At 45.7% G+C, this 24570-nt stretch overlaps 1 protein-coding gene across 7 annotated transcripts in view; it reads left to right on the top strand.

The window, feature by feature from the left end:
• The window catches only part of ANKRD11 (ankyrin repeat domain containing 11), a 1995649-nt gene that overhangs the window by 866591 nt on the left and 1104488 nt on the right, over positions 1-24570 (top strand). For 5 of the 7 annotated variants that reach the window (XM_069635589.1, XM_069635590.1, XM_069635591.1 and 2 more), the window contains one exon: positions 6424-6568. In XM_069635589.1, the coding sequence (XP_069491690.1) occupies positions 6482-6568 (87 nt within the window). In that variant the 5' untranslated portion in view covers positions 6424-6481. The remainder of the gene's footprint in view (positions 1-6423; positions 6569-24570) is intronic. The other 2 variants (XM_069635598.1, XM_069635600.1) reach the window with 1 other exon arrangement.

Below are 24570 nucleotides of genomic sequence, written 5' to 3' on the forward strand. Positions count from 1 at the left end.
TAGATCCCAAGCTCGTGGCAGGGGCAACTCCTCTCGAGGGGGTACCCCTCCACAAAAGCAGTGACTATCCTGTTCAGGTCCCCTCCCGTGAATCTCCAGTGGAGGGTGCATTTCCAGCTTCACCCACATATGGGAGAGGATCACCTCAGACAGATGGGTGCTGTCCACAGTAACAGGAGGATACTGTATAAAACTCCTCCAACTACCCCAGAACCACCCCCCACAGCAGATGATCAATTCAAAGGAACACCAGCGTATCTTCCTCGAGGAATTCGCTGCACTTCTACTAAAGGACGCTATCGAAATCATATCGGCCAACCAGGTAAACAAGGGTATTTATTAAACCTACTTCCTTGTGCCAAAGAAAGATCTAACCATGCGCCCAGTATTAAATTTGCGCTTTGCAAACAAATATGTAAAGCCACAAAAGTTGTGCTTGACTACGCTACAAGAGGTAATCCCTCTACTAAGAAAGGGGGATTACATGGCAACCCTGGATGTGAAAGATGCCTGTTTACCTATTTCAATGTTCCCAGCGCACAGAAGATTCTTGGGTTTAAAGATAGCAAACCAGCACTTTCAATTCAAAGTGCTACCCTTCAGAATGGCATCTGCTCCAAGGGTATTCACAAAGGTACTGGTTGTGGTGGAAGCACACCTGTGCACAGAGGCAATCCCAGTGTACCTTTACCTGGACTACTGGCTCATTACAAGGGAGTCCCCCTAATTTGCACACAAAACATTCAACAGACTATCAACCTTCTCTTTCAATTGGGCTTCTCAATCATCGAGAAAGTCAAGCCTAGTGCCAAGCACAACCAAACAGTTCCTATGAGCTACCTTAAACACACGAGGGGTTGGTCTTTCTGTCAGAGGAAAGAATCCAAAACATGTTGTCCCAAATACCACATCATCGAGCCGGCTGCCAGATAAGGGTGCGCAAAGCGATGCGCTTGCTAGGCATGATGGCATCTTGCATTTACCTTGTTCCACAGGCGCATGCGACCCATGCAGGAATGGTTGACTAAACAATGGTTTTAGGCAAGCTGTCAGTGGGACGATCTAGTGGTCGTTTCACCAACACTAGTACAAAATCTTCGCTGGTGAACGAGAGAAAATCTATTGAAGGGGAAATCCTTCGATCCAGAGATACAGGCAGTTATCACAATGGGTGCCTCTCGTGTTGGGTTGGGGAGGGGGGCACACTACCTTCACCACACAGCTCAGGGTCTGTGGTCTCGCGCAGCAGTTCAGAACCACATTAATGTGCTAGAACTTCTGGCAGTATTCAAGGCCCTTCAGTCGTTCGAACCCCACTTAATGAACCAATCTGTGCAGGTCCTGACACAGTACTACAGCAGAGTTTTATATAAACAGGGGGGCACACATTCTCCAAATCTGTCCAGACTTGCATAGCAAATTTGGAAATGGGCACTCAGCCGGAAGATATTCCAATCGTCACAGCACTTTCCATAGGAACTCAACTCTCTTGCAGACTCATTGTTCAGAGATCCCCTACCAGAAGAACACGAGTGACAACTTCATGCAGAGGTCGTAGAACACCTCTTCTCTCTATGGGGTTTCCCCACAATAGATTTGTTTGCTACAAGCGAAAACAAGCAATGCTCAGACTTCACGTCCAGACTCCCTCAGCCATGCTCCAAGGGGAACACCCTATGGATGAATTTGCTTACGCACCCCCTGCAGCCCCCCCCAAACACCTCTCATGAGGAAAGTGGTGAACAAGATCCACAAGGAACAGATGACGCTCATCCTAGGTGCTCCTATGTGGGCAAGACAACCCTGGTATCCACATCTGCGCAAACTGACATTGTGCGATCCCATCAAACTCCCGTGCCCGTACAATCTGCTCACCCAGCACGGCAGGGGGTGGGACTAACAGTGCACCCTCATCCTCAATCGATGAAATTGGCAGCATGGATCCTGAAGTCAGAGTTTGGGCATCTTAATCTGCCACAGAGATGTATGGAGATCTTGAAAGAATCAAGAAAGCCTAACACCAGGCACTGTTATTTTGACAAGTGGAGGAGATTTGTAGTTTGGTGCCAGACAAAACCGATTAACCCCATAGAATGTACTCCTTCCTAATGATATGCTCCCACTTGTTAGACATAGGGTTATTATTTAACTCCTTAAAGGTCCACCTGGTGGCTTTGTCAACATGTACCACTTCCCACAATAAGGTCTCATGGTAGCAGGTACCTGTCAAGGCATTCATGGAGGGAGTAAAGAGACTCCACCCTCCAATTTCAAACCCGCCGCTAGGATGGGATCTCAATGTTGCCCTTGCTATGCTCATGGGACCCCCTTTCGAGCCTATGCACAAGTCTAGTCTCAAACACCTGACTTCACAAATTGCCTTCTTAGTGGCTATCACTTCCATAAGAAGAGTTGGTGAAATACAAGCCTTGTCGGTGCAGGACCCGTTGTTTGTTGTACACAAGGGCAAGCTGGTTTTACATACTCTCTAGGTTCTCCCCTAAATTCATCTCCAAATTTCATGTAAACCAGTCTATTGAGCTACTGGCTTTCTTCCAGGAACCCACCAGCTCAGCAGAGCTAAAACTCCACACACTAGATGTGAGAAGAGCGTTCCTCTACTATGTAGACAAGACCAGACCGCTTAGAAAGACAGCAACTGTTTGTCTCCGTAGAACCAGGCAGAGAAGTTGACCACATTTCTAAAAATACCATCTCTAGGGGGATAGTCAGATGTATACAACTTTGCCATTCCCTATCAAATAAAACACTGCCTTTTTATTGCCAGGGCTCATGCCACAAGAATTACAGGAGCCACCCTGGCTTTCATCGTAAATGTCCCTCTGGACATAATTTGCAAAGCTCCTGCATGGAGCTCAATACTTACTTTAACTCAGCACTACTGCATTGACACTCATTCCAAGACACACAGGTGGGACAAGCCGTTCCAATACATCTGTTCGCTCATGAACCTTCTCACATCCCTCCTCCTAACACTGCTTGCTAATCTATGCACAGCATGTGATTTAAGCAGATTCCACAAGCCTCAGAAGGGATACATTTCTCACCGTAATCATATTTCTGATGCTAGTATCTGCTTAGATTAACATGCCCTTCCTCCCCTTCGAGAGAAGGCTCATGGATGATTATGAGCTTGTCTGATACGTATTTAATTGGATACTACTGTACCCACGCTACACCTCCATGCTACCGCATGTCAGAAAAACAATCTGAGGGACCTCGACGCGTGAGGGATCATGGCTACAGTGGACGTCATACTAGGGATAGTATTACTGGCACGCCCTGTCAATGTCCCTTTTTTGAGTTTCGAAAACAACTGTAATACTCTGCAGCTTCCACTAGGTGTCGGCCTATGCACAGTATGTGAATCTAAGCAGATGCAAGCATTAGAAATACGATTACGGTGAATGTTTCCCATATATCCTGGCGACTGGTTGGTCAGGGCGGAGTCGCCCGAGGGAATTCAGCAATCGGCCTCCAGGCTATGGAGACACTACACAATCTGGGGCTTTCTATCAACCACAAGAAATCTCAACTGGAGCCCATGCAAACCTTGGTCTTCCTCTGGGTAATGTGGGACAAAGAACATGACTTTTCCCACAGACGAGGTGCCAGTCATCAAAGCAGCTAATGGGCCATTTCCTCAGCAGATCGACTGTCTGCCTGGTGGTACCAACTACTGCTGGGTGTTATGGCAGCCTGTAGCCTGGCAATTCCCTACACCAGCCTCAGGATGAGGTGGACACATATGGGCCTCATGGGAACCAAATGACTGGCTTCCCGGATGCAGCAGTTTCCATCCGGGCAGACCTCAATCCAGACCTTTTGTGGTGGGGACAGGCTACCAACCTCGGGGGGTGCAGACCTTTCAGGCAACCATCTCTGGAGTCTATCACTACGGATTCCTCATTCGGATGGATGGCGGTCACATGCATGAGCACAGCGTGCATGGCACATGCACTAAGAAGGAATGGAAGAATCACATCATCTTCCTTGATTTGGAGACCATCCAACTGGCCCGCCAGGCCTTCCTGCCTTTAATAAGCGGACAGGCGGTTTATCAATAAACCTGCAGCTCCACGTCCTTGTTCTACATCAACAAGCGGGGTCCTGGTTCTTCAACCTCATACGGCTAGCGGTGCAGGGTCCAGTGAACCTACCGATTCACAATCGAAGGCTTATCTCACAGTAGGGCGGACGGTAGTTCACCCTGCTCCAGAAAAGTTAGCCCTAGTGGCCTGTTTCCTTGGTGGCCTGGTTCCTGAGCAAGTAACAATGCAGCATCTGTCTGTCAGAAGACAACCTGGAAATAATTCAGAAAGCAAGTCCAATACAAGAGCAAATGGACCAGGTTTTACCTCTGGGCGGAGGTCAAAGGTGTAGACCCTCTGGCATGCACGCTAGATCAGGTGCTATCGTTCTCAGTTTACCTGGCATGTTCAGTGTTGCAGGTCGAGACATGCTGCACCTACCTGGCCGCCATTGGTGCTTACAGAAATTAGGATCACAAGTCTCTTCCTCCAAACCGGTAGTCAAGACATCTGACGAGGCTATATCCTTCCACCAAAATACCTCATCCGGTTTGGGACCTCAATGTGGTGCTCGCTGCACTGACGCACTGGCCCTTTTTGCCCATGCCATCAGTAGACATAAAGCTGGTCACGCTCAAAACAGCGCTAATGGTTGGCCTCAAATCAGTGAGGAGAGTGAACTAAATCCTCAGGCCCCGATGGCCACAGAACCATATCCCATGTTCCATTGAGACAAGGTAGTACTTCGCACCCATCCTACATTTCTTCTAAAGGTGGTTTCCTCATTCCACTTGAATGAAGAAGTCGTGTTGCCAACCTTTTTCCTAACCCAAGGGATGAAGCGGAGAGTATGTTGCACTGTTTGGACATTAGAAGAGCCCTGAAATTCTATCTAGACAGGACCAAACGGGTTTGCAAGTCAAAGGCCTTGTTAGTCACCTTTTGGCAGCTCTAAACCAGGCCTCTTAAGGCCTCCATAGCCCAGTGGATGGTCGCAGCCATTCAGGAGGCCCATAAGTCTCAGAAGAAGGCAGTTCCTAAAAACCTGCATGCTCCTGCAGTATGGGCCAAAGCAACAGCGGCCGCCTTCCAGAGGCACGCGTTGTGGCAAATCATTAGCACAGCAGCCACTCCATCGGCCTTCTGCAAGCATCTTTGTCTTGATGACCTTGCAAGATCTGACGCAGCATTCTGGCAAGCAGTCTTGGGGAAACTGTTTTCTTAGGATCCAAAGTATTACACCTCCCTTGGCATCATTCTTTGGTAATCGCCCATGCACTATAAAGGAAAGTGGGCGGGACGTAGGATTAATTGGGAGTTAATCACAGTAGTGACTAAAGTACTCCCAATCCTTAATCCCCTTCCCTCCATCTTCCCCCATTAATAAGATACACAATTTAGCAGGCTAATCTGGCTGATGCATCAAAGGGGACTGAGGTGTGGTGCTGGAGGGTGGAGTAAAGGGAGCACATGCTCCCGGGCCCGCACCACCCGCTTGCGAACATTCAAAGGGGTTTATACATTTTCTGGTGAAAATGTTGGTTTCCGTTCCTAGCAAGGGACGCCCATGCAGTATGGAGGTATGGACTATGGACTATGGACTAGGGGTATGTTAGTCACTACAGTGAGTAACTCATTTTTCATTACTAAATTGCATTATTCCATTTTGGCATCTATTCAAGCATGTTTGAAATGTGCCCATTGCAATTGTGGTAGATCTTTGATTTGGGACCCCTCCTTAAATCAGTTAAGGTAGTTAAGTCGAGGTTTATTAGTTGATCTGTTTCACGTGGGTATTTACAATTTGTTATCTTACTCACATGTGTCGAGTAGGCATGTTGTTGATTCAAGGAGACCTTGTGTCCTCCTAACCCTTTTTCAGACATAGATCCTAGCAAACACTCACTTGACCAAGGATCCGTGTAGACTTTTCCAACTCGCATATCTGCATTTATACTTGCTTGACTTACTTAGTTGCGTACATACTATACTCGAGTGAAGTTGAATGGTAACTGCTGTATGCCATCACATTGCTCAAAACCTATTCCAATAGACTGAGTTGACAGAGGGATACAATTATTTTAAAAATGTTGACAGTGGAACATTAACTTCTCGCTCAAATTATAGATAACATATTTTCATGTTTAATTTAGCAGCTTGCCACCCTACGTTTGTACTGTTTACCTTATTTAAAATGTTTATAAAAATGCATGTTATGGTGGAAGCAGGCTGCAAAAAAGCGTGTACTCTCCCCCCCCCCCCCCTCAATGTTTGAAGAGCTTCCTCGAATAAGTCGCAGATGCATACTGAAAGCTACTCCATATATGCTTCAGAATCTTCTGAATGCTTTTTAAACCTTTTTTCTTTGTAGCAGACTGATGACGAAGTGATAGCAGCATAAATGAAGAGCAAGTAAGGAAGGCACGACGATGCCCAAGGGTGGGTGTTCTAAAACACCACAGTCAGAAGATTTCTCTCTAAGTAACGACATGGTGGAGAAGCAAACCGGGAAAAAGGTAGGATTTTGTTATTTTGTTGACCTTGTACAGGTAATGAAGGCATGGTGTAAACCTAGGCTACACAGCCTCCAGTGGCACATTCAAGGCCTCCTTCAGTATTAATACATTTGCTTTTAAAAAGTTCGATTATTTTTGCATACAGATCTTTTTTCTTTATACCACAAAATATTTTGAATGGATTGTGTCCTCCCTCGTATTGCTCATCTTTGATATTCCATATCCAGCATCAGCTACTTCTTAATGTTATTTTCGGCAGAAGGTGCTGTGCGTCGATTGTGTCAACTTGATGTCCCTCGAGAGCCTCCATCTCGAGGATGTCATCGAAGGTATATGCAGCCCGTGGAGCGCCCGTTGGCTTCAGTTGTTTTTTGTATTTATTAGTCTTATATAGCGCTTTATACCAAAGCGCTATCCGCGAATGTTGTCGCTCGAGAAACATGTCGCTTCTTCACTTTGTGACAACTTCATAACTTCGAGAAATCGAGAATGTCTTCTTCGACACAGACAACCCCGAAGACTGGGTTCAAAAGGTGTCCTGGTTGTGGGTCGAAAATGTCATTGACCGATCCTCATCCTATGTTTGTGGTGCCTCAGGGGTAAACCATAACACCTCGGACTGCTCCAAGTGCCAGTCGATGACAGGAAAGGCCTTGAAGGAACGACAGATGAAATTGACGGTAGGTTGAACCCCCAAATTTCATACCCTGACCCAAAATAACTTTGACAGACAAGTAGAGAGGCGACTCTCTTTGGAGGAAGGTTAAGCGGTAGAGATCGAGGAGTAGCACCCATAAATCCTCCTCATCTAAGAGGCACCATAGGTTGCATTCTTTTGACTTTGTAGGATGCTTCCCCTGAGAGGCTATCTTGCCCAACTAAAACAATCCACTCCGGCTGAGTGGGAGGCCTTCAGAGCAGAGATGCTCAAGATATTTGAAAATCAAAAGCCTCCAAGCCATGCTTCTACCTCGCCTTGGAAAGTAGCTGGGCAGGAAAGGGCTCAACCTAAATCCTGCGTGCCTTCGAGCCAAGGATGAAGGCCAAGGCCTGATCCACAGCGGTAGCTGTTGACTCCTCGATCTGATGACGTAACATCGAAGGATCCGTCGAGTCGAAAGCATAAGCCGAGGTAGTAGACACCTTTGATGCCCACAGCTCCTTCGTCAGCTAAACCCTCAACACCGACTGCGAAGGCATCGAAGCCAGCTCCGCTGTCATTGCCAGCTGCACCATCACCACTGAGTGCCTCACCAAAGTCTATCGCACCAATACAAAAAGTTTAGATGGCTCCTCCAGTGTCTTATCCACTGTTCATAAAACCCCTCATACCTGAGAAGACCTATGTGCCTCTACCAATAAAAGACTATTTTAAGTCCCTTTCTTATATACTTGAGGAGAATGAGCCCTCAGATAATGAGGCTCCCTTTCACCTCCAATTTGGTTCGGCAAATATACCAGAAAGTTTTTTCTCGGAGGAGTCCAGGTTGGGAGATCTTTGACAATCTACAGACAGCCAGTAGGGTAGACGCATCAATGGAGTTTGGGAGGCATGTGGAAAATACTGATGCATTTTACAGACATCTCATGTCTAAGGTAGTGGACTGCATGGGGTGGAGTAGTCCTCCATTGCCATTTGAAAACGATGATCCAACAGCCTGGATAAGGGTCCTCAGTCAGATCCTATATTACTTTTTCACATTGCTCTGCATAAAAGGGTGGCGACTAATTGGGAAACACCAGAAACCAATACGGCTGTAAATAAACTTGACCAAGAAGTACCGCTTTTCCAGTAGTGACCCAACTCCTGAGAGTCTGGTGGTACAGGCAGCTACTGCAACTTCTAAGCAAGCAGCTTACCCTATCATCCCTCCAGATAGGGACGACAAAAGAGTAGATGGATGGGCAAGGAATGTATTTTCTGCTGGGAATATGGCACTCAAATTGGCCAACTATACATGTGCCCTTGCTAAATTTACGTTCACTTTATGGGATTGCATTTCCATGGTGGCACAGCACATTCCCGAAGGGGATGAAAGAGACTGGTTCTTAGCCATAGTTGGAGACGGCAAAGCCGTGTGAGTCTCTTCAATTAGGTCTGGATTCTGCGGACAACATCAGCAGAGCCATGGCTAGTAGCACCGTTATGCACATATTTGTGTGGTTGAGGAAGTCGGGTTTTGCACCATATGTGCAATCCAGACTTCTCAACATGCCATTTGATGGGTCTCAACTTTTTGTCAGCAAGGATGTAGAGAGTCTTGAGAAGTTGCAGACCTCGAAGATGGCAGCCAAATCTTTAGGTGTTGCTATTGGGCAAGCTCAGCCTTTTCGATGTAGTGGACAACATTGGAGGGGTAGATTTTTTTTCGCTACTACTCAGTTGTAAGGGCGAGAGGAATGGCTGGTCAAAGGGGCCAAAGTAGATTCCCTCGTAGTGGACGAGGGCAGATGCGAAGCCAGCTCAAGCAGGGGCATCTTTACCATCTGCCACTGCATCAGCTACCTCCAAACCCTCTCTGAGGTCTTGAGTCACAGTTCACTGATACGGGGCAGACTGTCTCAGCATCTAGAAGAATGGCGAGACATTATTTTGGATGCTTTGGGCCTTGGAAACCATAGCCCACGGTTACTGCCTTACTTTTATACAGAGACCTTAGTACAGTCCACCGGGGAACCACTCATCGAGGATTCCAGATCCGCTCCTTGTGCAGGAAAGTTTAACTGTGCTAGAGAAAGGCTCTATAGAACCAGTGCCTGTGGAGGAGAGGAATAAAGGATGGTATTCTCCCTATTTCCTAATCCCCAAGAAGGACTGAGACCCATCTTGGACTTGGGATACTTGAACCAAGTTCCTCAGGAAGGACAAGTTCAAGATGGTCACACTTTTTCAGATCCTGTAGGCCCTATAACTCCAGGATTGGATGGGGTCATTGGACCTTCAGGATGCTTATTTTCATGTGACAATCTATCTCAAGCACAGAAAATACCTGAGATTCGCAGTTGGTGGTTATCTATCAATTTAGAGTTCTGCCATTCGGGCTGACCTCCACTCGAGGGTTTTCTCCCAAACTGATGGCGGTAGTGGCAGAGAATCTCAGGAGAGGGGGGGGGGGGATTCACTCCTACCCTCACCTGGACGATTTGCTCATGAGAGCACGTTTTCCCGAACAAGCCTGGATCATCACAACGTCCCTTGCCACTCCCTTCACAGATTGGGCTTCTCCCTCAATTACAAGAAGTCCCATATGACTTCTTCTCAGAAACTCCAGTTCGAGAGCTGTTCTGGAAAGATCCTTGGGCAAGAGCTTGCCACCCGAGGTGGCTCAAGACATTCTACAGATGGTCACAGCATTTTTACCAAGTGTTTCTGGCCTTCGATTATTATTTTTTTCGTTATGTTGCTCGTCGTCCTGGCATCCTGCATTTTTCTGGTGCCATTAGCACGCCTGAGAATGAGGTCCCTTCAATTGGCTCTCAGAACTCACTGGTCCCATTTCTCAGGAAAGATGTCGGACCTACTCCAGGTTACAAGCAGGGTCGCACAGCATCTTTTGTGGTGGGCCTGCAAGGACAACATTCTGAAGGGAGAACCTTTTTGGCATCCATGGACGGAGATTACAGTAGTGACGGACGCATCACGGGGTGGGGACCCATACAAATGATTTGACAGTCAGCAGTTGTTGGTGTCCATCGGAGTCCAAACTACATATCAATATTTTGGAGCGGAGTACAATCAGACTAGCGCTGAAGGCTTTTCTGCCCTCTGCATGGGGAAAGGATGCCCTGATAATGAAGGACAACAGTGGCCATGTAATACCTCAAAGAAATGAGGTGGTGTAGGGTCACTACCACCACTATGCAGAGAGGCAATGCAGCTCTGGTACTGGGCCATTCTAGAAGGAATCTCCCTTTCGGCAGTTCACCTAGCCGGAGAGGAGAAACGGTGGCGGGCGCTTTGAGCAGGCAGGGCAGTCTCCCATGAGGTGGGAGCTAGTTCAGGAAGTCCTTAAAGAGATCTTCACCCTTTGGGGAACCCCTCAAGTGGATATGTTTGCGACTGGTGTCAATCGGAAGTGCAAACTGTACTGCTCTAGGGAATTTCCCCCCAAGAGGAACTCTAGGAGACGCGTTTATGGTGGACTGGGATTTTCCACTCCTGTATGCATTTCCTCTAGTCCCAGTCATTCCTCACCTGATCACGAGGTTGAGAAAGTTTGCGAAACGCATGATCCTTATAGCCCCGGATTGCGCCAGGAGGACGTGGTACCCGGACCTTCTGGTCATGTCCATCTGTCCTCCAATCATGTCTGTCTTGCAGTGGGAGCCCCCCAAATTCCTGTCATTCTAAGGATCCGCTCCGCTATCTCCACCATGTCATGGTGCAGATAGCGGAGCGGTTCCTTAGTGCACGGAAGGGTTGAAGACTGACATTGATCGCGCGAGAATGGGTTAACGACGTAGGCACTTGCCCCATGCTTGAACGACAGAAGAATTTTGGGGGTTCCCACTGCGAGATGGACATGATTTCCTCGACTGGATTCCAGTGCAGCAAATAGGTCTACTACAAGGCCTTTATTTTCAAACCTGAGTCGGCCCGTGATTGAAACATGGGGGGCTGCCCAGACATGGCACATTCAGTGATTTCCACTACGCAAGATCCATGCTGCAGTGTTCTGTTTTGAAGGTACATTTGCAGTCTCTTCTCCCATTTAACGACCCGGAGTTGTGGGTCAAAACTAACCAAGCGCATCCTTTGGGTGCTTTTCTTTTTCAATTATCTGTCTCTGACTGGACCACCCAACCAGAAGGCGAATCTGGAGGTTAAAAGACTTATGTTCTACTCAAAATTGTTCTTTTTATTTTTGTCCTGACGAAGGCCCTGCTACATCATTTGAGAAGACCGCCGCATGGATGGGTACGATCTCAAAATAAGAGGCCGAAACGCAGTGCGTCGACAACACTTTTGCATATCCATGATCTTCATTTAAAAACTGAAGGAAAGTGAGTCAACAAGCGCTTTCCAGATACGGTGCTGAGACTTTTTTTAAGGAAAAGAGCGACTACGAGCTCTATAGAACACGTTTAGGGAGTGTTCTTCCCACATTGAACAGCAATAGGGGGATCTGAATATTAGGCTTTACCCTTGTAACTGTCTATGTAACGCACCGATCTGATCCCTGAAGCTCGTTAGATCCAATAGAACGTCTTTTTGAATTGAACACTAGCATTATATGCCTAGTATGATAATGAACTAACCCAGTATGAGTTGTTATTATTGATTTGTGTATATTGATTTCTTTTATTGATGTATGAATAACTATGTCATGGTTTAGATACCGATAGGATGTTTTTTCTGAATAAATTGTGTAAAACTTTTTTGGTCTACAGGAGTTTAGTCTGTGACTAACGCCCTTGGGTTGATCTGTGGGGTTTGTTGACTGAGTCGGTAGCTTAACAGGAGTAAGGAGGTAGCTTGTGGTTCTTTTTCTTTTTTTCTTCCCATTTACTATGTGACACAGGAGCTCCGGAGAGGCCTCCTCCTTCCCTTTGGCTTGTGGGAACAATCAGTCCCAAGATGAACTTTGAAACAAGCCATCTCCCAAGGTCCTAGGAGTTTCCAGAGCTGCGATACCCCAATACCACGAGACTTGCTGCCCATTTCGAGTACAACATTGTGGAAAGGCCGAATCCGTCCAAATCATTGCTGGACCCGTAAGGACACTCCAGATCCAACTCACCCCGACCACCCCCAACCAGAGTGTGGGACTGTAGGGAGCGAAGAAGATTGACTGGGTGATCCGTGTCCTTTGTGCTGCAGAAAAAGCGGCAAAACCGCAGAGTAAATCAAGAAGTTGCTGAAAGTCATTCCACAGGTCCTCCTTCGAGGCTGCTGCTGAGAGATTCTGTTCATTGTCCTGCCTTCCGTCACCAGACCAAGGAATCCAGAGGTCTGTTCCAGAGCTGCAACATCGCAGAACAGCCAGCACAAACATTTTCTTCAAACCTAAGGTTCTGTAGGGATAAAGGTATTGCTTACCTTATTCCAAGAAGTCGTTAGAGCGTTGTTGTGCACGTAGAGGTGTCCAGGGCAACCTCTTCTTACCTCTGACACAAGCCGCTGCTTCTGTCACCTTCTCGAGTCTGTATTAAGGTCTCCTTTTGTTAGTCAACTTTCTGCTTAAATAATTCTGGACACTGGAAGAAATGCACAGGGACTGGACTCTTCATTATTCGCGGATTGTCCAAACTTCAAGCCCTCTTCGAACTTCCTTTAGCTATGGTTGCGTTTTGGGACTTAAAATACTTACTTGGAGAAGAAACCATCTCTAGAACCTTGATCTAAGCTCATGCTACACTAACCAACCATTTTCCTGCCTTTTAAGTGACTTTACTATCTGTGTTTGCAGAGTAAATGGATTACCATATAAACCGTTAAAAACCGGATGAGTGCGCAATAACCTATTCTCTTTTCCATTCCTTACGCTGCAACAAATGTAACGGCGAACAAACACAAAAGTGAAAGTTCCCTTTTTGAAGTGTATTAATCAGTATTCCTAAGTGTTCTAACGTAAACGTCTGAAGTATTTAAAGTGATTCTGGTGTACATATAATATACTTTTTATATAATTATGTGCAAGTGCTTCTTTGTTGTGCCTGTCTAGCTAAGAAGATTCAGTGCACTCACTTACAGCTCAAATCTTCTTCAGACCATTCTGAATGTTCTGCCACTCTACCATGGTCCTGGGCTAGTACAGACTTGATACTAAGAGTTGTGGGGGGGAATCTACAAACCACTGGGATAGCTTACTAAAGTCTTACTACCAGTAGGACATTCGGAAAACTCCCCTGACATCAAGAAGTTAGGCATAACTCTGACATCCACTCAATTTCAACCCCTAGAGGAGGTAGTCTCTATGGTGGACTGAGTGGATCACAGGATGTTTCCAAATGGAAATTCTTGTGTGGACTCAGGCCTCCAGATAAGGTGCGTACTAGGCCATTTTACGCATGAAAATTTTGTAAATACGACAGCTTTATTTTCCTGTGTACATTTACACACTGGTTTAGAGCAGAGGGCAGTGCAAAGGTCAGGTTACTTGACAGAAACCAGAAGGGTTCTTAAGATTTTTATCTACATGGATGTAATTGCAAGCCCACCTCTGAAACGGAATGTATTTCTCTGAAGCCTTTCAAAAAATGACAAAAGGAATGGTTTCCTTATATTCAGCTTCTGCTGGGTTGATGCTCATGGAGCAATCAGAAGCACTTTGCATATTCCTAGAATTTTAGGATTGTATAATTAATAAGATGGAAAACGAAGTTACAATTGAGAATTAAAATTTTGTAACAAATTATGTATTTTTTTTTATAGTGAAAGTAAACCAGTATTGCACAATTGTATTTTTCAGAGTTCTGGTGCTGTGTGCATAAGCATGCAGAGGCGCATCATGTTTACACTTATAATTTAATTTACACTTGAAAATGACTATGCACAGTCCATTCAACCTTGCAGTCAATGGGTTACATTACTATAAATGGCCAGTGGCAGCAGAGTCTTTGCTCAAGGGTCAGGAATTGGTGTAATGACAATCGGAGATGTACTAGCCTCTGAAATCTTCAAGACATAAAACTTCCAAAACCTGACTCTCCAGGAAGTGCAAGCACTATTCAAAAACAAACAAATGAAAGTTACATTGGTAATTGAAATAGAAACTCAGCGAACCCTGTCACTGTGATCATCTAGATAGGTATTTAACTTTATGTAGCGCTTCATAAATGGTTTGTCCAGCATCTAGGTACTCTGATTATTATACCTCAGTCGATACCTAGTTAATCGACCTCTGAAGGATGTTGGCCAATAAGATAGCTCACCCGGTTGAGCACTCGTTGCTGCAATCTGTGCGTGATCTGTAGGTTGCAGGTTTGAATCCCTGCAAGGCCAACTCAGCATTTCATCCTTTCGAGGTCGATAAAGGAGTACCGACTTTTGTTTGGTGATTGTGATAAATATGTTTTATGTACAGCGCAATATAAGTAAACATTTGACCATGAGATTAGGTATAGAATTTAGCATGGAGTCCCTCCCATTATGCACTGTTGTATCTTATCATTGGCGTACCATTAGGTATTAATAGTTCCAGGAAATGAGGACTTTAAACATCAAAATACCACTCTATTGAACCTCAAAACACACAAAAAAATTGTTTGCTTTACTATATAATTGGCTAGGATTTTGTGATTTCAATATTTAAATATATACAGGAGAGATCAAATGGCCAGACCGTAGTGAAATAATGGTTATATTCTGTCAAAATGCAGAAAGCTGCCGCATAGTAATGATTTCCATACAGTTTTTGCACACGTCAGCTGGATGTCATACATTTTGCTCGCTTGCCAAGGAGAAGTGTCATTTTTACTCTTAAAATCATATTTACTCTAAAAGATGGGGAGTAAACTGCTCCCACCTCAAAATCTTATCTGGGGCACTGTAACAGTGGACTAGAAAATGACAATGGCACTTTAGAAAGAGGCCTTGGCAGTTCCTTAAGTGTCTTAACTGTTAGTCTGGAAATTACTGTTTGCTGTGTCTACATATGTTGCTGGTACTTTAGGACAAATTGTCCTGGGATCAGTATATGGATGGATGGTTTCATTGCTGCAGTACATGTTGGGCAGAAACCTGTGCAGTTCCCTCTGGGACCACTGCAAAAGATTTAAGACTAGAGGTGTTTGGCAGTAAACCCACTTGGTAGAAATATGTACCACACAGATTCACTTGGTAGCTGTGGCTGAGCAGTCAGACTTTCCTCAAGAAGAGTTAGGCAGAATACAGAGTATTCACAATAGGTCAAAAGAACATAGTACAAGTAAACACTGACCAGAGCTTGGTGTAAAAGAGATATAATTATTTATTTAAAACCACATCTAGAAAAACACACAGGCACTAATAGTAAGCAATTCAAAAACACGGTCACTAAAAGATATACACTCCCTTAGAAGAATATTAGACAAGTCTTCGGTAAAGCCCCACTTATTTTCACACAGCGGTGAGCGCTTAACGCAGATGGCACTCTAATAATACGTTTTTAAAAGGGAGAGAAAAGCAGAGAATAAATTGAAACAGGTCCCAACACTTTTACAAGAACACAACAAGAGAGGGAGGCAAAGTAAAACCGTGAAGTTAGAGTTCAATAGGCTGGATCCACTTTAAGCGGATCAAACGAAATGTGTCCAAGGTCACACGGTTGCAGTGCACAAAAGTCTTGAAACGGTTCAAAAAGGAGTTGGACCAAAGAAAGGGACCAGTTAGGAGGTCAAGGCGGCCAGCCCAGTCCAGAAGGTTAAGGGATTATTATTACCTTGTAATCTTTAGAAAGGGAGACCTGGCGGACACGGTACCTTAAAGTGGTGAGAATACTCCAGCAGGGGCAGTTGTTCCTGGCAGCGGATGCAAGTCGGTGCTTCGTCCGGCGGAAGAGAGGATCTCGTCGGGGAGGAAGACAGGAGTCCGTTGCACTGCCAGGGAATAAACCAGCCGCGGAGTTTCTCAGGTAAAAGGAGCAGTCCTTTGATTCGCGGTTCAGTGGTAAGTGGCTATCCGGTTTCTGGGGTGCTTGGCACGGGCAATTCGACCACAAGCCGGTCTGGGGTGCGAAGAGAAGAAGGTAAACTGTTTGTCAGGGTAAGAAGCCACTCCAGCCGGGAGATCTTCTCTGTAGTCGGGAAGTGGTGAGTCTGTTCCGCAGGGCTCCACCAGTGGTGTCGTGGTAGGTCGGCTCAGCTTCTCCCTCGTCGGATTCTCCGGTCCTGTGGCGACTTCTGAAGTTCCAGTCGTCAAAGCCCTGCTTTTATGCAGCACACCCCCATTCACTCAGCCTAGCTGTCAATCAAACATGCTAAGTGGTGAGCCGGCCGGCTCACCACTTGGGCCAATCACACAAGAGTGCGACTTGAGTTACCAAGGTAACTTAGTCCAGGATGCCTAAACCCCCTCCCACACCCCCTGTAGTACCCAGACAGTGACACCACTTTTGGAGGCTTCTGTGGAGAAGCCCGCCAAAAAGCGGAACAAAGGGCTTGGGTTGGAGTCACAGAAGAGAACACAAACGCCATTTTAGAATAGAGTCCTGGCAAAAAATACCAACCGGCGAATTAATATTAAATAAATAAACCAGCGGTATGTTCGAGGTTATGAGAATTAAATAATTAAAGTTGGTAGCCTTGAACAATGGGAAAATCCCATAGGGATATATTCGCGGTCGAATATAAAAAGTAGTATCCACTGCCACCAGCCAAAACTCGATCAGGGGGGACGGAGACGTGCCCCCTCGACTAATAGAACCCAGGGCAATCTAATTGCCCCGACCAGTACGTCCACAACATGATGGTTTGTACTGGTTTCTGTTAATAATTTGGGACTAGTAAAGCCAATGGTGACTTTACATGCCCTGGGAGACAGTAGTTAGTCCCAGGGTATGGAGTCTATGGTGGGGTGTCACTATGACACCCCTGTGTCACTGCACGGAAGGTGCTGTGACACACATAGTAAAAACACATGAGACCCTATGGAGTAAAGGACCCCATAGCCCATAAAACACATTAACAGTCAAAGGAACACCATAAATCATGTCCAAGAGTGGGAGAAAGGGTCTAACTTTTGGCAGGAGAAAAACAAACTCCAGAAATCCAGCAAAGCTGCTGGGGGACTCACTAGGTTAGGAAATTCAGCCTTAAGAGAGAATTCTCCCTAACAGTATAGCATCAAGGGAGAGTATGAAATGTGGCTCACTGGGTATTGCGACAAATTCTTAATGTCCCTCAAATATTTGAAGCTCTAAGTTTCTCTCAATCTACCTCATCTCCCTGGCAACATCCCTTGTGGCATCTAGACAAAGGCTCAGCAGCCCCCAGCATGAGGCATACATTTTGATGCCCTAAGGCCACGTTATTAACCCTGGCTTGTTCACCAATACGCCTGTATGTGTCAAAGGGGTGGACCATTCCAACCTCTCTATTATGCACATCACCTACCTATTGGCACCAGTCGAATCGGTCTTTACAAAGGCCTCGGCTCATGAGTAGTAACGCTCGAATTTTCTTCATACCAGTCCCACCCATGCTCATCTTGTGCCTTAAATTCCAGCAATATAGTGACAAATGCACTCCAGCCTGTTAGAACTTTATATCTGTCCTAGTTTCTGCACACCCAAATGTCCCAGCTATTAATCCCAGCTGTCTCCATAGCTGTTCAAGCCCAGTTAAACATCCATGTGTCGTCGTCCTTAATCCCAAACCGCTAAATCTCTATAAATGAAGTAAACTTAATTATACCGTACATCTGGCTCACTAATGAGCTTACCTCAACAGTGGAACTCCCAGTCTCAGCAGCACCAAAGAAGTGTATCTCAATAGAACAGACAGGAAATTATGAAATTCACCCCCGAGATATCACAACCTACCACACCGATGCCCGACACTCCCAACTTGCTATGCAATGTCAAAAACCGTATTTCTCAAAGAGATTTTTGAATTCTCCCATTAAGGCTACAAAATGCTTTGAAGTCGCACAGGAATTATCCAGTCTGGATCACAGTAAATCCTCCATTAAACTGACATTAAAGCTGGCTTCTTTCCTTGTCTATAGAGGCGATACGTTCACAAATTAGACTCCATCACTGCAACTCCTACTATAGCCACTAACTTCTCCTTCAATGGGGTATTGGGAAGAATTAGTGTAACATGATTTTGGAATCTCCTCACACACTCGGGCTCCACACCTTACCAATGCCTGCAACCCTTTATTAAAATTTAGTATTGGACATGAACAGAAACTGATGAAAAAGAACATACCTCTGTTAGGGAGAGTTCTCTGTAAGGCTAATTTCCCAAACCTAGTGATCCCCCAGGAGCTTTGCTGGATTTTCTGGGGTTATTTTTTTCTCTCCTGCTAAGAGATTCTTTTGCTCCCACTCTTAGACATGATTTGAGATGTTCCTTTAACTTTCCATGTGTTTTATGGGCTGTGGGGTCTTTTACTCCATAGGGTCTCATGTGTTTTTTTTTATGTGGGTTACACAGCACCCTCCGAGCCGTAACCCAGGGGTGTCGTAGCGACCCCCCAACATAGACTCCATACCCTGGGACTGACTACTGTCTCCCAGGGCATGTAAAGTCACCATTGGCTTTGCTAGTCCCAAATTATGAACAGAAACCAGTACAAATCATCATATTGTGGACGTACTGGTCGGGGCAATTAGATTGCCCCAGGGTCTGCTGTTCGAGGGGGCACGTCTCCGTCCCCCCTGATCGAGTTTTGGCTGGTGGCAGTGGATACTACTTTTTATATTCTACCGCAAATATATCTCTATGGGATTTTCCCATTGTTCAAGGCTGCCAACTTTAATTATTTAATTCTTATAGCCTCGAACATACCGCCGGTTTATTTAATATTAATTCGCCGGTTGGTATTTTGCGCCAGAACTCGATTATAAAATGGCATTTGTTCTCTTCTGTGACTCCAACCCAAGTCGAGCCCTTTGTTCCACTTTTTGGCGGGCTTCTCCACAGAAGCCCCCAAAAGTGGTGCCACTCTGTCTGGGTACCGCAGGGGGTGTGGGAGGGGTTTTAGGCACCCTGGACTGAGTTACCTTGGTAACTCAAGTCACACTCTTGTGATTGGCCCAAGTGGTGAGCCAGCCGGCTCACCACTTAGCATGTTTGATTGACAGCTAGGCTGAGTGAATGGGGGTGTGCTGCATAAAAGCAGGGCTTTGGGGACTGGAACTTCAGAAGTCGCCACAGGACCTAAGAATCCGAGAAGGGAGAAGCTGAGCCGGCCTGCAACGACGACACCACCGGTGGATCCCTGCTGAACCGTCTCACCACTAACGACAGAGAAGATCTCCAGCCCGGAGAGTCTTCTTCCTTCGACTGGTGGGGATAAGCAGTCTACCTTCTTTTCGCCTTCCTGGAGCATCTCGTGGCCGCCTTGCCTGTGCCAAGCACCCTGGCAACCGGGATACCATGTTTTCACCACTACCGCAAACCGAAAGGGTAGTACCTTTGTACCGGAGAACTCTGCGGCTGGTTTCTTCCCTGGCAGTGCAACGACCTTCATCCTTCCTCCACAACGAGATCTTCTCTTCCTCTGGACGACGCTGCGACTTGCACCCGCTGCCAGGAACTGCCCCCGCTGGAGGATCCTCTCCATTTAAGGTACCGTGTTCCGCCTGGCTTCCCTTGCAACCGTTTGAACGGGCTGTATTGAATCCTCGTCTCTCGAACCTGGGACACCTTAGCTAACTTTTCTGCACTGAACTAAACCTTTTTCGAACTACCTCCACAAACTTTGAAGACTCTGTGTAACTGTCTGATCTTGGGCATCTTCCGCCCAGCTCCCTTGAAAGTGGCCTGGCGCCTAAACTTCCTTTCTCACCAGTAGACTGTGCCTTCCTAAGCTTGCTGTGGTTCTTTAAAAAGTATTTAGTGTGTATGCTTCCATAATTCTGCTTTTCCCTCGTTTTTTATTTAACTTGTTGGAGTGCCATCGAACGTTAAGCGCTCACCTCTGTCTAGAAATAAGTGGTGTTAACTAAGACTTGTCCAACAAGCAATCAGGGATGTACATATGATAATAGTGATTGTGTTTTGAACTTATCTTACCAATTTAGTGCTAGTGTGTTTTATACGTGTGTGTTAAATAAATATATACTTTTACACCCAAGCTCTGGTCAGTGTTTGCTTGTGCTACTGTATTTCTGTACCTATTTTGTATGCTCTGTATACTGCCTAACTCTTCTTGAGGGAAGTCTGACTGCTCAGCCACAGCTACCAAGTGAATCTGTGTGGTGCAGACTGCTACCAAATGTGTTTACTGCCAAACACCTGTAGTCTTAAATCTTTTGCAGTGGTCCCTAAGCGAACTGCACAGGTTTCTGCCTAACAACCTCCAAAAATAAATGTTGCTCAGCAACCTTTCAGTTTCTGGCCAATATCCTGCAAAACCTTCTTGGGTTAGATTTTGAGAAAAATGTGGAGTGTTGTAGTACTAAATCGAGGCTAAAGGTTGCAATCTGGGGTCTTTCCAAAAAGTGCTACAGATACTATAGTACTTGAGACAAACTAATTAACAGAAATGGCATTGGATACGAGCTAGGGCTGTCTGACCTCCAATTGCAGCAGTCTGCAACAGATAGCTTGGCAGGCCATCAATGGAACAGGATTTTGTGGATCCCTTGAGCCAAACCTTCTTTTGATGGTCAAATCTTATATTCCCATTCCTGTATTTTTGATTTAAAAAAGGTGTAAGCTTGCATAACCGTCCAGCAACAGTTGTCTATTTATGGGACAGAAAATGCTGTGAAATGGTTTGAGTCTCAAAAAATGGGCGAGTAATTCGTAGATGCCAGCTTTTGTGAAGTATTTCCTAGGTCATCTGAGTGACTGCTCGCCGTCCCCAAAGCCTTGCATATTAGGATTCTTTCCATAGCATCATACTCTGGTGGAGGAGGATTGATGTCTTCTCTACCAGTTCCAGGGCTCAATTTATGGTATATTACCCTGTGACCGGCAGCCCTGACTGCCCATGTGCAGTAGAGCTACACAACCTTTCACTTTGCCACCCAGCTTGGAGCAAACACTGGAATTTTATCAATAAAGTGACTCATTTTAGAATAATTTGTACATAATAAAAAAACGATGATTCCTTCTTTGTCTCAATGTTCATTCCAGCGCATTTCATGTTTGAGGGCCCTCTTTCACGGATGTGAAAGTTTGAGCTGTGTGACACCATGTTGCTATTGTGTGAAGCTGCTGAAGGTACAGATTCTAATTTCACAGCATTTATAATTTGTTTAGCTAATATCCCCATTTGATGTTTTAAATGTGAAATATTTGGCATGTGCAAGCCAAATATTTGGCAGAGCCGCAAGCTAAGGGGAATGCTGTTTACTTCTCACATTGGAAGGCTATTCCAGCCTCGCTTATCAGTTATTGTGCATGTCCTGTCACTCAGAATGAATGAATGAGTGGTTGTTTAATTGGTATGAAACGCATGTTCTTACACCTGCATGGAGTTTTCATGCAGGCACAAAACAAACTATTATGGAATCCGCTTCTTTTTAAGGTGAATACCATGGGAATCCATTGTAAATGCAGTCTTCAAAAAATATATATCATTTGCAGGCAGGATTTCATTTTGTTTTGTTACTAAGCAGATTGTAAAGGACAATTTTACAATTTTTCATCTTTACTTTTAAACTCTGTTTTGTAAAAGTTAAACATTGCATGCAGTGGATCCAACATCACAGAAGTTATGTTGTAGTCCCCTCCATGCAATATGAACTTTTTTACAAAAGGACCACCTATTTGTCCTCTAGACTCCAAAAGGTCAATAAGTTTACAATTGCGGTGCTGCTGTCATTCAAACAATGACGCTGTTATGGTTTATAGAGAGCCGTTGTGGCTGGAGTGGATGGAACGGATGGAACAGAAAAAACTGAACGGAAAGTTGAAATGATTGAACGGATGGAGCAGATGGAATAAATGGAGCGTATTGGAATAGATGGAACAGATTTAGTAGATGGAGTAAATGGATCAGGTGAAGTGGATAGAACAGATGGAGCGGATGGAACAGATGGAGCGGATGGAACAGATGGAGCGGATGGAACAGATGGAGCGGATGGAATAGATGGAGCGGATGGAGACGATGGAATGGACCGAGTGGATCGAATCGGCCTTACTGAAAACCACCATACCACACTACCACACGTACTCTCTCCTATACACCACCACTCAACTAGAACACAGCGATACTATGACACATTGGGTATAGCTGTTTTCATACTAATACCTGCCTCTTACTCCTCAACATCCTAATTAAGCACAGCTAGCTGAGCACTCACCGCTAGCCTAAGGGTCTCCTCAGGCCTAACGCAGCCAGAAATCAGTCTGGGCGTAAACCCTCCAGAATGAACACATATTCCAGACCTCCCAACCACCACACCTACCGCTACGAAGCAGTTATCGTGCAAGTACAACATCAGCTGCACACATCTGGTGCACCCACGCACCTTACGTCTCTCTCTCACAACTGACTTGAACTACGGTTCCCGAGGGCGTTTAACCTACCAGCACTTTGAGATCATACCAATGATACATAAGGCGCTATATAAATGCAAAGTAACTATTCCTGGTCTATAGACTTCCCTGGATTCTGGGGCTTCATGCAAAGCACATCACTGGATTGAGTCTTTCCATGACGATTAATAATTCCAGTTAAAGCTTTTATATTTATTGTCCAACCCCACCCATGTCCAATTCAGTGCCCCTCAAAAGTTTTTACTATACAGTTGGCTCTGTTCTGCGTACCTGCTGGTCAACATACTAGAGCCCTTTGCCGACTGTTTTGGGCTCAATACTTAGTACCTGCGCACATTTTCAAATTGAGTGACTAATCTTCAAAAAACAAAAGCATCCCTAAATGAATGCCTTATGATAATCCAGTAGTGGATACAGGATAATGCTGAATGGTGAAAATTGCAGTAAAGCGGTGAGCCCCTCCTGAAGGTTTTCCCACCTGGAATATAAAACAAAGAATGAGACACCTTCATTGAATAACATAGCCGTAGATACATTTATTAGCATCAAACAAAGCACTGGAGTGGAGAGTGGCAACAAATGTTTTGTTGGTGCTCTATGCCTTACTTAAAATCTTTCATTCTTTAAATAGTTTTTTCAGCTGCATTAGCATGACAAGTAAATAACATAGGGTCCTTGAAAGTAATCAAAGTGAAGAACAAATGGACTTGGAGAGGGAGACTCTGCACGTGTTTTTATATCTCTAGCCTGAGGTCAGGGGGAGGGTCACCACAGCTTGAGGTCGGGGGGCAGGGTCACCAACTGCTGGTATTTGTGTGTTATTTTGACTGCAAACTGTTTACTAGCTGCCAGCCCTTCAATGGGAAAGAGCTATGCCTGCAGTTTGGCAAACATCTTTTGGGCCTTTGCTGTTGTGAATCAAGGGCAAAAGTGTCATGTTACATTTTTAACAGAGAAAATGTATATTTCCACAAGCGGCTCTTAGAACATCAGTTCTACTATGTGGCATCTTATAAGCGCTAGTTCTGATATTCAGGTTGGGATGAGACTGGAGGCTCGGTACTAAAGACAGTGGCAATACTCCTACGTCCTGTCACGATCTCCATACTGTATGGGTGTCCAACGCTAGGGACGGTAGACAGAACATTTTTCACCAGAAAAATCTTCCCCTTTAAATTCAGATGCGCGCGCCCCTGGGAGCATGCTCTCCTGACTCCGCCCACCGGCGCCACTCCCCAGTACTTTTACGCATCCGCAGGAACGGACTGCCTTCATCAACTCTCCCGCGTTTAGGCCTCTGGCATAGTAATCCCACACGCTCTTCCCCGGAGAATTACTTTTGTTCTTCTTTTTCAATCGGGTACCACTCTGTCCTCAGACGCTGTGCTCCTCCCCATCGCATGACTCGGACGGGCTTCAGCAGGTGTCTAGCCTGCGAGGGTCCCATCCCGACGTGACCCCACAACCTGTTCCTTGGCCCTGACCACAGCCGGCAAGGTTGTACTGCGTGTGATGTGCCGACACTGCATGCACTCGAGAACAGATTAGCCAGGTAGAAGGAGCTCTTTGGTAGGTCGCCTCCAGAGGACCTAAAAGATTTCATGAAGCAGACGACCAGTCCCAAGCTAGGTGCTCTGTCCTCCTCTGCACCCCGCAAAGGCAACTCCTTCCCCGGGAAGCGCACTAGCGGGGATGGACCTAGCAGGTCCTAATATCACCATGAGCACTGAGACTGCTTCAGTTACCGACCACCAGGCTGATGTGTTCGCGAGATCCTACCTATGACTCCACTGAGGGGGCCGCAAGGTTGTTACCAGGCCTCAACCTGAGGGGCAATGCCCCAACACTGGACTGATGTCTGAGGGTGTGCCTGTACGCAGCACTACCGGTGCTTCAGCCGA

The sequence above is a fragment of the Ambystoma mexicanum genome, chromosome 1q (assembly GCF_040938575.1).
Source record: "Ambystoma mexicanum isolate Mex_15411 chromosome 1q, UKY_AmexF1_1, whole genome shotgun sequence".
NCBI classification, from domain to species: Eukaryota; Metazoa; Chordata; class Amphibia; order Caudata; family Ambystomatidae; genus Ambystoma; species Ambystoma mexicanum.